General features: G+C 54.3%; 8 protein-coding genes across 8 annotated transcripts; 4 read left to right on the top strand and 4 right to left on the bottom strand.

The window, feature by feature from the left end:
- Positions 1–242: 242 nt before the first annotated feature.
- On the top strand, positions 243–1,132 carry J4E86_000095 (uncharacterized protein; the record flags this gene model as incomplete). Its single annotated transcript, XM_051440672.1, has 2 exons — positions 243–614; positions 692–1,132. 2 exons carry the CDS (start codon positions 243–245, stop codon positions 1,130–1,132), a joined length of 813 nt encoding a protein of 270 aa, XP_051306843.1.
- Positions 1,133–1,294: 162 nt separating this feature from the next.
- On the bottom strand, positions 1,295–3,034 carry J4E86_000094 (uncharacterized protein; the record flags this gene model as incomplete). The annotated part of the gene is made up of 5 exons (XM_051440671.1): positions 1,295–1,630; positions 1,698–2,126; positions 2,180–2,254; positions 2,321–2,591; positions 2,649–3,034. The coding sequence occupies 5 exons, from the start codon at positions 3,032–3,034 to the stop codon at positions 1,295–1,297; spliced, it is 1,497 nt and encodes a 498-aa protein (XP_051306842.1).
- A 242-nt stretch (positions 3,035–3,276) lies between these two features.
- J4E86_000093 (uncharacterized protein) lies at positions 3,277–4,475 on the top strand (the record flags this gene model as incomplete). Its single annotated transcript, XM_051440670.1, has 4 exons — positions 3,277–3,487; positions 3,552–4,000; positions 4,063–4,182; positions 4,242–4,475. The coding sequence occupies 4 exons, from the start codon at positions 3,277–3,279 to the stop codon at positions 4,473–4,475; spliced, it is 1,014 nt and encodes a 337-aa protein (XP_051306841.1).
- Positions 4,476–4,509: 34 nt separating this feature from the next.
- On the bottom strand, positions 4,510–6,096 carry J4E86_000092 (uncharacterized protein; the record flags this gene model as incomplete). Its single annotated transcript, XM_051440669.1, has 1 exon — positions 4,510–6,096. One exon carries the CDS (start codon positions 6,094–6,096, stop codon positions 4,510–4,512), a length of 1,587 nt encoding a protein of 528 aa, XP_051306840.1.
- Positions 6,097–6,361: 265 nt separating this feature from the next.
- J4E86_000091 (uncharacterized protein) lies at positions 6,362–8,512 on the top strand (the record flags this gene model as incomplete). Its single annotated transcript, XM_051440668.1, has 1 exon — positions 6,362–8,512. The coding sequence occupies one exon, from the start codon at positions 6,362–6,364 to the stop codon at positions 8,510–8,512; it is 2,151 nt and encodes a 716-aa protein (XP_051306839.1).
- A 358-nt stretch (positions 8,513–8,870) lies between these two features.
- Positions 8,871–10,052, bottom strand: J4E86_000090 (uncharacterized protein; the record flags this gene model as incomplete). Its single annotated transcript, XM_051440667.1, has 1 exon — positions 8,871–10,052. One exon carries the CDS (start codon positions 10,050–10,052, stop codon positions 8,871–8,873), a length of 1,182 nt encoding a protein of 393 aa, XP_051306838.1.
- A 616-nt stretch (positions 10,053–10,668) lies between these two features.
- Positions 10,669–11,067, top strand: J4E86_000089 (uncharacterized protein; the record flags this gene model as incomplete). The annotated part of the gene is made up of 1 exon (XM_051440666.1): positions 10,669–11,067. One exon carries the CDS (start codon positions 10,669–10,671, stop codon positions 11,065–11,067), a length of 399 nt encoding a protein of 132 aa, XP_051306837.1.
- Positions 11,068–12,279: 1,212 nt separating this feature from the next.
- Positions 12,280–13,147, bottom strand: J4E86_000088 (uncharacterized protein; the record flags this gene model as incomplete). The annotated part of the gene is made up of 3 exons (XM_051440665.1): positions 12,280–12,825; positions 12,883–12,990; positions 13,061–13,147. 3 exons carry the CDS (start codon positions 13,145–13,147, stop codon positions 12,280–12,282), a joined length of 741 nt encoding a protein of 246 aa, XP_051306836.1.
- Positions 13,148–13,257: the final 110 nt, after the last annotated feature.

Here is a 13,257-nt window from a genome sequence, read left to right as displayed (position 1 = left end):
ACAACGGCAACTACACGTCAGGCACAATGATGTAAATGCCGTTGTTGAGATCTGCGTATATATACCATTAACCATGCTGCTAATGTGGGGAACAGTGTAATACACAGCTCTCTATCTTCATCGACCTGTACTACCTCAATACTCATCGTACGAAAGACCGATCGTGCGATCAGTAACTAAACAACCCGTATACTACCTACAGTCTCCCCATCTACCAACACACACAGCCAACCGCCGAAACCATGACCGACCAAAAACGCTACACCAACAAACTGACCAACTCGCGCATCCTCGTGATCGGCGGTACATCCGGCCTCGGCTACAGTGTCGCAGAAGCCTGTCTCGAAAACGGCGCTCTAGTAACCATCAGCTCCTCCAACCCATCTCGCATCGATGCCGCTGTATCCAAACTCAAAACCGCGTACCCCTCTGCTGCTGACTCCTCAAACCCGCGCATCAGAGGCCTTGCCGTTGACCTAGGCAAGCCAGAGACGCTGGAAGAAGAGCTGAAGACGCTGTTGGAGAAGACGGTGGAGAGCATGCCGGAGAGCAAGTTGGATCATGTTGTTTTTACTGCGGGGGATAAGTTGGCGGATATTAAGTTGGGGGATATGGTGTGTTGATGTCTTTTATTAATCCTCTTCTTACATCTCCGTATCGGTGTATGTGGCATGACTGACAAGATCTCCAGACGATGCAAAACATCCTCGCCGCAGGCCAAATCCGTTTCTTCGCGCCCCTCCTGCTTGCAAAACACCTCCCGCACTACCTTGTCCAAAACTATAAGTCCTCGTATACCATCACCACGGGCGCTGTGTCCGAAAAGCCAATTCCCAACTGGAGCGTTATTGGCGCGTATGCAGGCGGACTGCACTCCATGGTGCGCAATCTGGCTCTCGATATGAAGCCCATTCGCGTTAATGGCGTGAGTCCCGGGGCGGTGGATACAGAGATGTGGGATCATCACGGCGAGGAGAAGAAGCAGGAGATTATGCGGGGCATGGAGAGTAGGATGGCGACGGGGCGGGTGGGGAGGCCGGAGGATGTGGCGGAGACGTTTTTGGGGTTGTTGAGGGATTATAATGTTGATGGGACGATGGTTAGGACGGATGGTGGGGGTATGCTTATGTGAGATTTTGGTTGGGTAGGTGGATGTATTTGCCTGGGGGCTGTATCTCTTGGATATCTCGCCTCAGATCAATGTCTCAAAGATGATATCTCAAGATGACCTCTCAGGATGGCCCGTCAAATGAGTCCGCAAGATAAACTCCACTGGTCGCAAGAAAGAAAACCCTTAATCCTCCGTCCTCGTAACCAAAACCCTCAACCCCTTGCTATCCAGCTTCGCAACCGGAATGAAGAAATCATGACCCAACTCCACATCGCTGACATCACTCTCGTGAAGCTCAAACTTGTACTTCCGGAACAACATACCCAGCGTGAGGTACAGCTCCACATATGCCAGATTGATACCGAGACAATTGCGCGTACCGCGACCGAAAGAAACCATGAAGCGCTCCAGCGGAATACCATCAGCGGTCTTGGGATCGTTGAGCCAGCGCTCCGGGATGAAGGTGCGGGAAGAAGGGAAGAGAGTTTCGTCGTGGGAGACTTCGGGGATGGTCATGGACTGTGAGGGTTGGGGGTTAGTTTAGATGCGATGGGAAGATGGATCATTTAGTGGGGTAATGACTTACAATGCAAGTGTCTGCGGGGATAACCCATTCCTTGTACTGCAGAGGCGTCTTGTGTGTTCTGGGGTTTCGAGCACTCAAGCCGTATGACATGCGCGCGGTTTCCATGATGATGGCTTTGAAATACGGCATCTTCTCCAGTGGGGCCAAATCTAAGTCATCTCTGTTGGGAAAAGCTTCTACGAGCTCTTTGTGGAGGCGCTCGTAGATGCGTGGGGTGCTGATGATGTGGAACGCGGCTGTGGAGAGGGAGAAGGCGGTTGTCTCTACGCCGCCCCCGATGATGATTTGCGCTTCATCCTCGAGACGCTTCTGTGTTTTGTCAGAGTCAGGTAGCTTAGAGCCGACAATTTCTTGGAAGATGGTCTTCTTCGCATCGTTGGATTTGATGTCTTCGCCCTTAAGGGTGCGCGCAATGTGATTCCGGTTATCCTGACTCGCATGTTAGACTTAACACGGTATAGATGCAATGCTGTGCCGCATACCTGCTTGAACTTGAGCACTGGCTTCACTGCTGGCTGCAGCCAGCCGCTGATACGGTCAGGGATACAATCGAGAATCTGCAAAAACCATGTCAGTTCCACGTGTGACTGGTGCACATCTTGAATGATCTAAATATAACCCACGGGAAGTATCATGGGAAACTGCGTGGCGATGTGACCCACACCGCCAACCCGAATAAATGCATCATGGAATGACTCGAATTCAGGATGCTTGAGCTGGTTGTAGTTGAAGCCGAAGAAGTAGTCCATGATGATGTCGCCTGTCAGGGCGGGGAAGGCATGGGATAGGTTAAGCGGCTCTGCATGAGCCTCAAACTCTTGCATGCGCACGGAGAGGGTGTTGACATGGCGGTGGATGATGTGTATGAAGTCGAGGATGGAGCGGCGTGAGAACCTGACAACAGGCGTTAATCGTGCCGAGGTGCCTTGCACTACATGTTGAAGCACCTACATGGGAGCCAACGCAGCACGGCGTCGCTTGTGCTGCTCCGCGTTAACGGTCGGCAGCAGGCCGCCTGCACACCCAAACCTCTTGTCCCAACCCTCCTTGTCGAGGTGGACGTTCTTGGCGTAGACTTGGTCGTAAAAGTATGGGTCTCGTATGTGCAGTTCATCAGGCGTCACTCTTACAATAGGGCCATAGAGATCGTGGAGCTTGGAGATTTGCTTCGAGTACTGCCCCTTGTGGACAATTTCGTAGTAGCCCTCGTACCAGCTTGTGGCTGCCGCAATCCTGGGGCCAGGAAAGCGGGATAGTGGATGGCAATATAGGCGGTAAACGACACGTGCGAGGAGGTACACAAAGTACGCCAGCAGGCACAGAGCGGGAAGAGACATGACGGCTGGCTGTCAGAGAGGCAGTAAGTCGATCAGGCGGCGAAGCGCTCTTTAGAGAGCAGAGTGCGCTCCTACATGTCGCTAAGGCATGTGGTGTTTGCAGACTGATTATGGAATGGGGTGCGTTTGACCCGGCATCCTGGATCCTACGGCATGGCCGACGAAAGTAGAGAGGTGGAAGATATAAGGCGAGGCCTGACCCCGCGAGTGCAAACGCTCTTGGAAAAGAACTGGAACACAGCATGTCAGCCCCGCAGGATCCAACAGCCGAGGGCAACCTGCAATCCGTCCTGCATCTCGACGTCGACACGGCCAACAACAGCGATAGCGATTCGGCATTCGGCGGCGAATCCACGGCATCCACGTCCATCGCATCGACTATCCTCAACTATGAATACTCCAATGGGCGGCGATACCACGGCTACCGGTCCGGTTCATACATTTTACCGAACGGTCAGTCCTAAGTGTACGAAGTGCATGTGAGACCAATGCTGACTTTGTACCTCCACCTCTGCAGACGAACAGGAGCAAGACCGCCTCGATCTCCTCCACCACATTTTCCTGCTCATCCTAGGCGGCAAGCTCTACGATGCACCCATCCCGCCTGCGCCCCAGCGCGTGCTCGACATCGGCACCGGCACCGGCATCTGGGCCATAGACTTCGCCGACGAGCACCCAGGAGCACAGGTCATAGGCACTGATCTCAGTCCCATCCAGCCAACGTGGGTGCCGCCCAACGTCAAGTTCTACATTGACGATGCCGAGTCGGAATGGGTCTACAGTCCCGACGAGGCCTTTGACTTTATCCACTGCCGAACCATGTCTGGCAGCATCTCCGACTGGGACAAGCTGGTGCGACAGACATACACGCATACCAAGCCCGGCGGTTGGGTGGAATTCCAGGAGCCGCTTGCGTTGTGTGAGTGTGACGATGGGACCATGGAGCTGGCAACCGACATGCTCAAGGTAAGTTTTGACTGTACGAAGTGCATGTGGGACGTATGCTGACTTTGTACCTCTACCTCTAGTGGCAGGAGTTGTGCCACGCTGCCGCTAAAACGTGGGGAAGGGACATCACGGCCGGGGACAGCCTGAAGCAGCGGATGACGGATGCAGGGTTCATCGATGTTCACGAGAAGCTCATCAAGGTATGTCTACCCTTTTCCCCTACACTATGCCGTTTACGAGGCTAATGCGGTACCTGTAGATCCCTATCGGCCCTTGGGCCAAGGACGCGAAAATGAAGGAAATCGGCCGCTACCAGCGCGAGCACATGTCCATGGGCATCGAGCCTTACACTCTCGGTCTCTTGGGCAAGGTCATGGGCTGGAGTGAGTCCGAGTGCCGGGTCATGATCGCCAAGGTGGTTGCGGATATTAGGAGGAAGGATGTGCATATGTATATCCGCTTCTACTTTACTCATGGACGGAAGCCGACGTGAGAGCTATATAGCAAGTATATATGATACCAGTCAATTACATTCGTCGCTTAACTCGCGTGAGCGCCCTTTCAACAACGGTCCTCCCTAGTTGAGGTATACTCTGGCCACCGTATATTTCCTGGTCATTCTCGTCTTGCTCACCCTCTACACTAGCGGGTACAACTCTGACCTCGTACTGTCGCGGCGGATCCCTCAGACCCGGCCAGATATCCAAGGGCAGAAAGTCACCCTGAGCCACGGTAAACTGCTCCCTTGCACGTTCATCCTCGAGGCGTATCCTGTCTAGCTCCTTTTGCGCTTCCTCAGCCTTCCGTTTGGCCTTTTCGTGCCGCCTCCGTCGTGACGACACCTCAACGAGGAGCTCGGCGTAGGCAAGGTCGAAGCGTTCGAAGAAGTCGCGCTGGCTCTCCCACTCGTCGATGCCGCTGAGCAGGCTAGGCCGTGTGTCTTCCAGCCATGAGGCATAGAAGGAACGTGAGGTCACAATGTGCTCTTTGACTTGGCCAGTGATTTGCGACATCATCTCGAGTATCTTGGACAGGGCTGACGACTCGCTGCGGACGTGGCGGATGTGGTTCTCGATCTGGCCCAGAAGGAAGGTCATCTCAGAGCCCCGTTCTTGGATCTCGGTCACGACGTCTTCCACCTCTTGCGCGTCCTTTTGCAAGACGTTGAGCATGTCGCGGCGCTCGTCTTCGCTCATGGGCTCGGGAGGCGCGGCACCGTTATCCTCGGAGTGGACTGGCGCATCTCCTGTTGCTTGGGTGGCAGCAGCGGAACCTCCTTCTGTGTGGCGCAAGGCTGTTATGCATAAGTCATAGTGCTGAACAAGCGACTGGAATGCCTGCGCAGCCTCTTTTGCGTGGCCCTCAAGATTATGGTATAGGCTGGGTATGGGACTCGGAGTGGACGTGGACACGGGTGTCATGGGCACGTTCTCGATGGAGGAGTAGAGATTATCCAGACATGTATCGAAGACATGGGAGCTCTCGTCGAGCGTGGCGTGGGCATCGTTGTAGCGGTCTATGCAGGCGCGCAGTGTGGACTGCAGGTTGGAGACGGTGGCGCTGTCGATGAAGTCGTAGAGATGCTTCTGGGGAGTGCCCGGAGGCTGCAGGGCGCCTTCAATGGGCGTGTCGCGCAGGACGGCGAGGGTAGAGTTGACACCGGCAAAGGAGGCGTCGACGTCGTGGAGCAGCTGCTTGAACTCGGCCTGGACTTCCGACTCGACCACGTCTACGCCGCGGCGGACGGCTTCCAGGGCATCCACCTGCTGCTCGACGAGGTTGCGGATGGACGTGTTCTTGGCGGAAACGACAGCGTTCTCTTCGAGCAGGTCACGTGCCGTGTTGACGATGTCGGTGGCGCGCCATAGGACCGTCTGGGTGTTGAGGGAGCGTTTGGCGGCGACAAAGTGCTTGACGAGATGCTCGAGCGTGAGCGACTGGGCGTGGTCCTGGTCCAGCGACGTCCTAGATGCAGCGCTGCTGGTGGGCGAGGCGGGCGAGGGTGGAGAGGCCATCGTGTCGGCGGCCACGGCAGCGGGTGTTGGGCATAGTGGCAGCGGTGCCGGTCGAGTGGTAGTTCGCGATGCGAGGCTCGTGATGGTGAATGATGGCATGCGCGACTAGAGATGGCCCGAGCGGCTGCATGGGGTGCAAGCGTGCCAGGGTCCACAGGGCTGCGGAGACATTGGCATTGCGTGCTGAAGATGCTATCCAAGCCTGCCATTGCGCCATTCCACCTCTTCGTGCGCCCAAACTCTGTCGCTCGCTAGCATTATTTATGCGCAACGTGCCATCGAGTCGCCGTTACATCCGCACGCACGCGATATCGCCCCGGAATCTCGACAGCCCTCGCATCTTGCCGCAGCCCATGAATTGACCATGGCGTCGCAAACCACCCACGCCACCACCGCTCCTCCCCGACCCAGACGTCTTTCATGGCGCCCCCGAGACTCGTCGCCTGACGACTTCACCGCCGCCACCTCGACAGACCCGCACGCTGCCCTGATGCATGGCCACGACCACGAAGGCATGTCGGAGCGGACACGACACCAGCACGCAAGCACAGACGAGGCCGAAGAGGCCCAGGCGAACAAGTCGAAGAAAATGGAGAAGATGATCACGCCATACCTCGCCCAGCACATTCCCCAACAATATAACCCCCTCGGCGCCAACAGCCCAGGGCAAGACGAGCGTCCACGCACTGCCAACACCAAGTTCTGCTATCGACACCGTCCCGACCTACTCTGTCGACGGCAAGCAGACGAGCCTTCCATGGAACAACTGCAAGAACAACTCGGCAGAGAGTCCCAGGCCGACCAGCAGAGCATTGCCAACGTCTGGTCGCTCTTCTCGGCGGCTCCCTCCCGCCATCGCAACCTCATGCTGCAGGGCATTCTCGCCCAGTGCTGCTTTCCTCAACTCTCCTTCATATCCTCCTCCGTCCGAAACCTCATTAAGATCGACTTTCTCGGCGCACTGCCCACCGAATTGGGCTTCAAGATCCTCTGCTATCTCGACACCACCTCGCTCTGCAAGGCCTCGCAGGTCAATCGGCGGTGGAGACAACTGGCTGACGACGATGTCGTCTGGCACAAGATGTGTGAGCAGCACATTGACAGAAAATGCACAAAATGTGGCTGGGGACTCCCGCTGCTCGACCAACGTCGCTTGCGCCATGAGAAGCGACGGATACAATTGCGCGCATCGGGGCGGGGCCTCAACGAATGGTCACCAAACATCACCCCACAGCCCGAGACCTCACCAGATACACTCGCCCATCGATTATCCCAAGGCCCCGACCCCGCTGCCAGCACCAAGCGCTCTGTGCCGGACGACGATTCTTCCCCAGAAGCTTCGAATAAACGACCATGCACCAGCCTCCAAGCAGGTCAAGACCAAGTCACATCATACTTCGATCATCCTAAGAAGCGACCATGGAAGGATGTATACAAGGATCGCTACAAGGTTGGGAGCAATTGGAAGTATGGGCGCTATTCGACACGCATATTCAAGGGCCACACCAACGGCGTCATGTGCCTGCAATTCGACGATCAAGTCCTCATTACCGGCTCCTACGATGCCACGATCAAAGTCTGGGACATCAAAACGGGCCAAGAAATCCGCACCCTCACAGGCCACACACAAGGCATCCGGTGCCTGCAGTTCGAAGACAGCAAGTTGATCACTGGAAGCTTGGATAACACGATCAAGATCTGGAACTGGCGGACAGGCCAGCTTGTAAAATCCATGAACGGGCACAGCGATGGTGTAATCGGCCTACACATGGCAGACAAACTCCTCGCATCCGGATCTTCAGACAACACCATCATGGTGCACGACTTCAGCCACATGAAGCGCACCACCCTAATAGGCCACACAGACTGGGTCAACGCCGTCAAGATTGACCTCCCCTCGCGCACCCTCTTCTCCGCCTCCGACGACATGACCGTCAAGCTATGGGATCTCGACACCCACCGCTGCATCAAGACGTACGAAGGCCACGTCGGCCAAGTCCAACAAGTGCTGCCCCTCCCGCAAGCCTTTGAAATCGACGAAGACGACTTTGTCGCAAACGCAAACAACGATACATCTGATACCGCTTCCCTAGCCTCGGATACCGCCCCGCCTCTCGCCCATACCTCGTCTTCTTCTTCTCACCACCACAGTCACCCCGAAGAACCAAGTTTCTTCCCCGACGACCCCTCCCGTCCGTCTCCGCCCTCATACATGCTCACCGGCTCTCTCGACGGTACCATTCGTCTTTGGCACGTCCCCTCCGGTCGCTGCGTCCACCGCTTCTTCGGCCATGTCGAAGGTATCTGGTCGCTTGCCGCCGATTCACTTAGACTGGTCAGTGGAGCAGAGGATAAGACGATCAAGATCTGGGATCCCCGGACGGGGAAACACGAGAGGACGCTTACGGGTCATACGGGTCCTATTACCTGTGTGGGGCTGAGTGACGAGAGGGTCGTCAGCGGGAGTGAAGACGGTACCGTTCGTGTGCATTGTTTTACCCCCGAGGGCGCGTAAGTGTTGGCGTGGTGGATGGCATGAATGATTGATGATTGAATGAACAAACACTGTCGGTGTGTTCTCGTTACGCCATTATAGCGCTTTTATTCTTCTTCTTCTGGCGAGGGACAGGTTTGGAGTCCCCGCCATCTACGATAGGATCTCATGGGCATTGGCGTTATATAGATACCCTCCTTCCCTCTTTAGCGACAATGTAAATATCTGGATTAAATGTGCTTGTTACCTCGAAACCCATCGATCTGTTTTCGTTCCCTTGAGACCCTTCCTTCTATAGTGTCCATACATTATACCCCCTCATAACCAAAATATAATAACACAAACCGAAAAAGCTTTTCCTACCATTAATAAAACATACTCAAACGCCCAAACCCCTCTGAAGCCAACACACCGGCCCCTCCTTCACATTCTTCGTATACGACCCATCCAGCAATAACCCCCTCTCCTTATCCATCCAATCCACAATCTTCTCCGCAGACTTGAAGTCCAAATCCCCTAATTTCGATTCTATCCCCGTAACACCAGCCTTATCGTACGCAACCTTGATGAACATCGAACAGTCCCTCAGCGTCATGGCCAGCCTAAGATTGTGATCAAATGCCTCCGCACTACTCTTAGGTCGACAAAGCACACCCCGCGGATCAAGCGAACTCTGCAGATTGAGGAGGTGTTGCAGGAGCGCGAGGCCGTCGCCGATGGCAAGGTAATCCACAAGAGCTTTTACAAGCGCGGAGATGACGACGGGGGATGGTCGGGTTTCTTTACCAGTATTGCTGTCGAATTGCTGGGAAACTGTTGCTTGGGACCATGGTAGTAGGGACGAGGAGTTTCCATGCAGTAACTGCAGGGGACAGATATAGTTATCCCGTTTCTTGGGTACGGAAACGTGCATGGCGCAGGTGCGGCAGCGGATTGCTCCAGCGGGTGCGTTGGGGGATTGCGCGAGCCATTTCGGTTTTACTTCGAGGGTGATGGATGTACCGGGTGTGGGCGACATGTCTGGGAGGAGGATGCCCCAGCACTTTCGTCGCGACTGGGGGGTTGCGAAGGTGTGCTTTTCGACGCGCGTGTAGAGGTGGCTCATGACGTCTGGTAGGAGCAATACGCCTTCGTGGTCCATGAGGTGCTTTGTGAGATCGCGAGCGGGCTGTTGGGGTTTGTTCCGTGGACCTGGGAGGAAGAGTGGCCGGATTGCATGCTCGAAGCCGTCCAGGATTTCTAGGGACGAAAGATGTTTCTGGCCGCCTCTGGGTACGCGGAGGACTCTTCCCATCAGGCTTCGATGGGGTACTGATGTTGCTACGCCAGTTTTTTTGTCTTTGGAAAGTACATCGACGAACTGGAAACGTGTCGCGACAGTGCTGGTCTCGGGTCTGATCTTGAATATGACATTTGCAGCTCCTTTGTTCAGATAACCAAAAGTCACATGCGACCCAGCTGGTGTCGCATTCGTCGCCTGTACACAGCAGCGCGTCTGGCCATTTCCCTGCTCTTCCGAAAGGTGGTGCATTTCATCCTGGGTGAGTCGTATGGAAACCATGTTGGTCGGGCTCGTTGGCGTTTAAAACTGTCGTTGCTGGTCGGAGCATCCTACCCAGCCGCGCGCACACCCAGCCTGGCGACTATCGTGGGTGCATATGAGTGGTAGCGAATCTTGATTTGAGTGGAAAACAGGATGGTCTTGTCACGCGCGTCCAATCGTGTGTCTGGGTCTCACGAGTAGGTGTTTTTGGTCGCCAACGTGTTCTGCGGTGGCCCTCTGGCACCCAAAGCTCGTGCGGTTGTGCGAAGCCCGAAAGATGACGTAAATGTACCGCACCACGGGGCGCGCAGGAAAACCCTACTGTTATGTTGCGGATGGGTCGAGGCACGGTGCGAAGACGGACGCGACATGGTTGCCTATGAATCTCGTCCAGGCTGACTTTTGTGGCGCTCAAGAGGCATGTTGGTTCCGTGGTTGGGGTGGATAATCGCCCTGTCTCACGTAATCTCGCGTCGGCCAATCATGAGCATAACGTGCATTTCTCGCGACTTGTGACGCTCTCTAGTTTGTGCCCGAACTACCATCTTTTCTCACACGCCTGTCACGAGCTGTTCTCACCGCACTTTGAATACCGGGATCTGTCCACTCATCGCAATCCGTGCTACGCGCCACAATGCCGGCTCCCTCGCCCCTTCCAACCTACCTCTACAAGATCCTCCCTGCTGCCCCGCCATCCCCTCTCCCCGCGCGTCTCCCGCTCTCAGACCTCGACCGCAATGACGGATACATCCACCTATCAACGTCGGAGCAAGTACCTGGCACTGCCGACAAGTTCTTCAGCGACGTCTCGGAGCTGTGGCTGCTGAAGATCAAGTACGATGTGCTAGTCGCGGGCACCGATGGCGACGGGCAGGTTCATGCGGATAAGAAGGGTGAGCTCAAGTGGGAAGAGGTCGGAAGAGGTTACTTTGCGCATTTCTACGGCGCAGATCTGGGTAACGGAAATGTCGAGAGTGCGTACAAGGTTGAAAAGAAGGGCAGCTGGGCTGACAGTTTGAGCCTGGAGTGGTGAGCGAGGCTAGCATATATCGCGAAGGGCAAGACCTAAGATTACGCACCGCTCGAGAGCACGAAATAAACTCGTGAAATATTGATGAGTGCTCGGGAATACACTTTCTGGACCGCTCGCCATCTTAAGGGTTCCTTGGAACCAAAGTTGTCGAAACTCGTCATTCGACATCGACATCTCTGGAATTCACACACTTCATACAAGGGAAGAACCAAACACTCTAGAATCCACCTAGATGAAAACATGCAAATTAGATGATCTCCTGTCAACGTAGGCTCCAGGGTGTTCAGTAGTTTCCTAGGTTGTATGCTCAGCATGTTCAACCCTCTTCTTTTGTAAGTAGGGCGCACTTATCCACGCCAAAGAGCACGAATAGAAGAGCACCATACTATCCAGCATTGGGCATTCGCCGACACCTTTGATCCGTACGAGGGAAGGCAAGAGAAGAATCGCATCTATGATTCCAGCGAGGAGGTTGCACTACATTCTGAAGTGATGGGACAGACAACATCAATCCTCCGCTTCCTCGTCCGGGGCCGTAAGGACATCAAACTCAAAGCCATTGTGGAAGTGGTTAGTAGATTACCATCACTGTCTCTCGATTACCACAATGTAGATGGGCATTCAACCTGCAATCAGATAGAACTAGCAAACTTCACATGTCGCATGAAAATGAATGCGAAAATATGTGGATTCCAGTTAGCGAGGCACTCAAGATCGTCCTGAAGTGGGGAAGTACCAAACTGGATGCCGATGCATTGGCGAGGATAGTGTACAGAGAAGACGATATTCTTATCGCCCGCGAGAACCAAGTCCAGGCAGTCTACAATCTATTGGATATAGTGGGAAGATGTGTACCAAACGGTATTTTCTCGAAACCGAGCAAACTCTGGAACAGCTTGAACTCAGATGCTACTACCGAAAAGAATTCACATACCGCGTTGGTGGACGCACATGGGGCAGCAGATGTTTGAGAAGCTAAGGAGCGATCTCGAAGGACAGCTCTGATCAAATGTAGCGATATCAGATAACGTTGACCCTTCAGCCAATGGGAAAGATAGCTAGGTAATGATACCAATCTACATTTACAAGCAGACGTGCCTAGGTAGTCACCCAAGGAATATCGTTGCAACCAAAGTCTACTAGCCGTTCGTAGACGACACTTTCAACTTCAATAAGACAAAGTCAAAACATGTACAAATCATTTATTCCTCTCTATTTCCCAACACTCCCCCACTCCTCCTCACTATACACCCTCTTGACCTCATACAACCCAACCTCCTCCTTGACCAAACCCCCCATAACCTTCTTCGCCCACTCCGTCTGCCCACTCGCCTCCAATTCCTTCCAAGGCAGTACCTCCCCACTAAACTCATGCAACGCCAAATACCTCGGCGCCGTATCCATCGCATCTCCAAACTGGAAGTCCTCCAGCGTAGATGCAGCGGCTAGTTTAAACCGGCGCGAGCGCACAAAGCCCGGTGCGCGGGAAAGAACCGGAAGGTGTTCTTCGCGGTACCACGCATCGAAGTCTGCATCTGAAGAAGCGTCTTTGGGTGGTTGGAGAGCGGCCGAGATGACGAATTTAGTCCGGGATGAAGTGGCTCCTTTGACGGCCTGGATCTCTTCGTAGAAACGGATGGCGAAGGCGGAGTTTTTGTATATTGTGTTGATTAGTTCTTGGCTGGGAGGGTTCTTGCCGGCTATGTTTTTGAAGTCTTCGCTTTCTCTGTAGGCGAGGTCGGGGAATTCGTAGGTTACCTATTGGCGTTTGGGGGTTAGATGGGGGTCATTGTGGTTATGAAGTTGGGGACGTACTAGCCATGGGAATTCGTTGCTGTAGACAGATGGTGGTTGGGGTTGTATGGCTTGGTAGCGTACACCGGAGGGCACGCCGCCGAGGCTGATGACTTCTTGGATGTGTTCCTTTCATTTCTTGTCAGCTTCTTCGTGGTTTTATGGGAAACTGCTCATGAAGAAGGATCGAAGTACATACATTCTCGTACCAATCGCAGAACTTCTCAGTAGAAAGCTTATCAGGATTCACGACGCGTGAAGCAACCCATAGTACACCGGGAGCCATGATTCTAGCAACGATGCTTTCGATTCAGATAGTTGTTTGGCCGTGTGATCGGTGAAGAAGCAGTGGATAGATGCCGGTAGGAGAATAATAATGTTCCGGCAGTATAGTGA

This window comes from Alternaria arbusti (genome assembly GCF_024043155.1).
Source record: "Alternaria arbusti strain BMP 1465 chromosome Unknown scaffold_1, whole genome shotgun sequence".
Lineage (NCBI taxonomy): Eukaryota > Fungi > Ascomycota > Dothideomycetes > Pleosporales > Pleosporaceae > Alternaria > Alternaria arbusti.
Note: the sequence above shows the minus strand (reverse complement) of the source record. Positions and strands in the feature narration are given on the sequence as shown.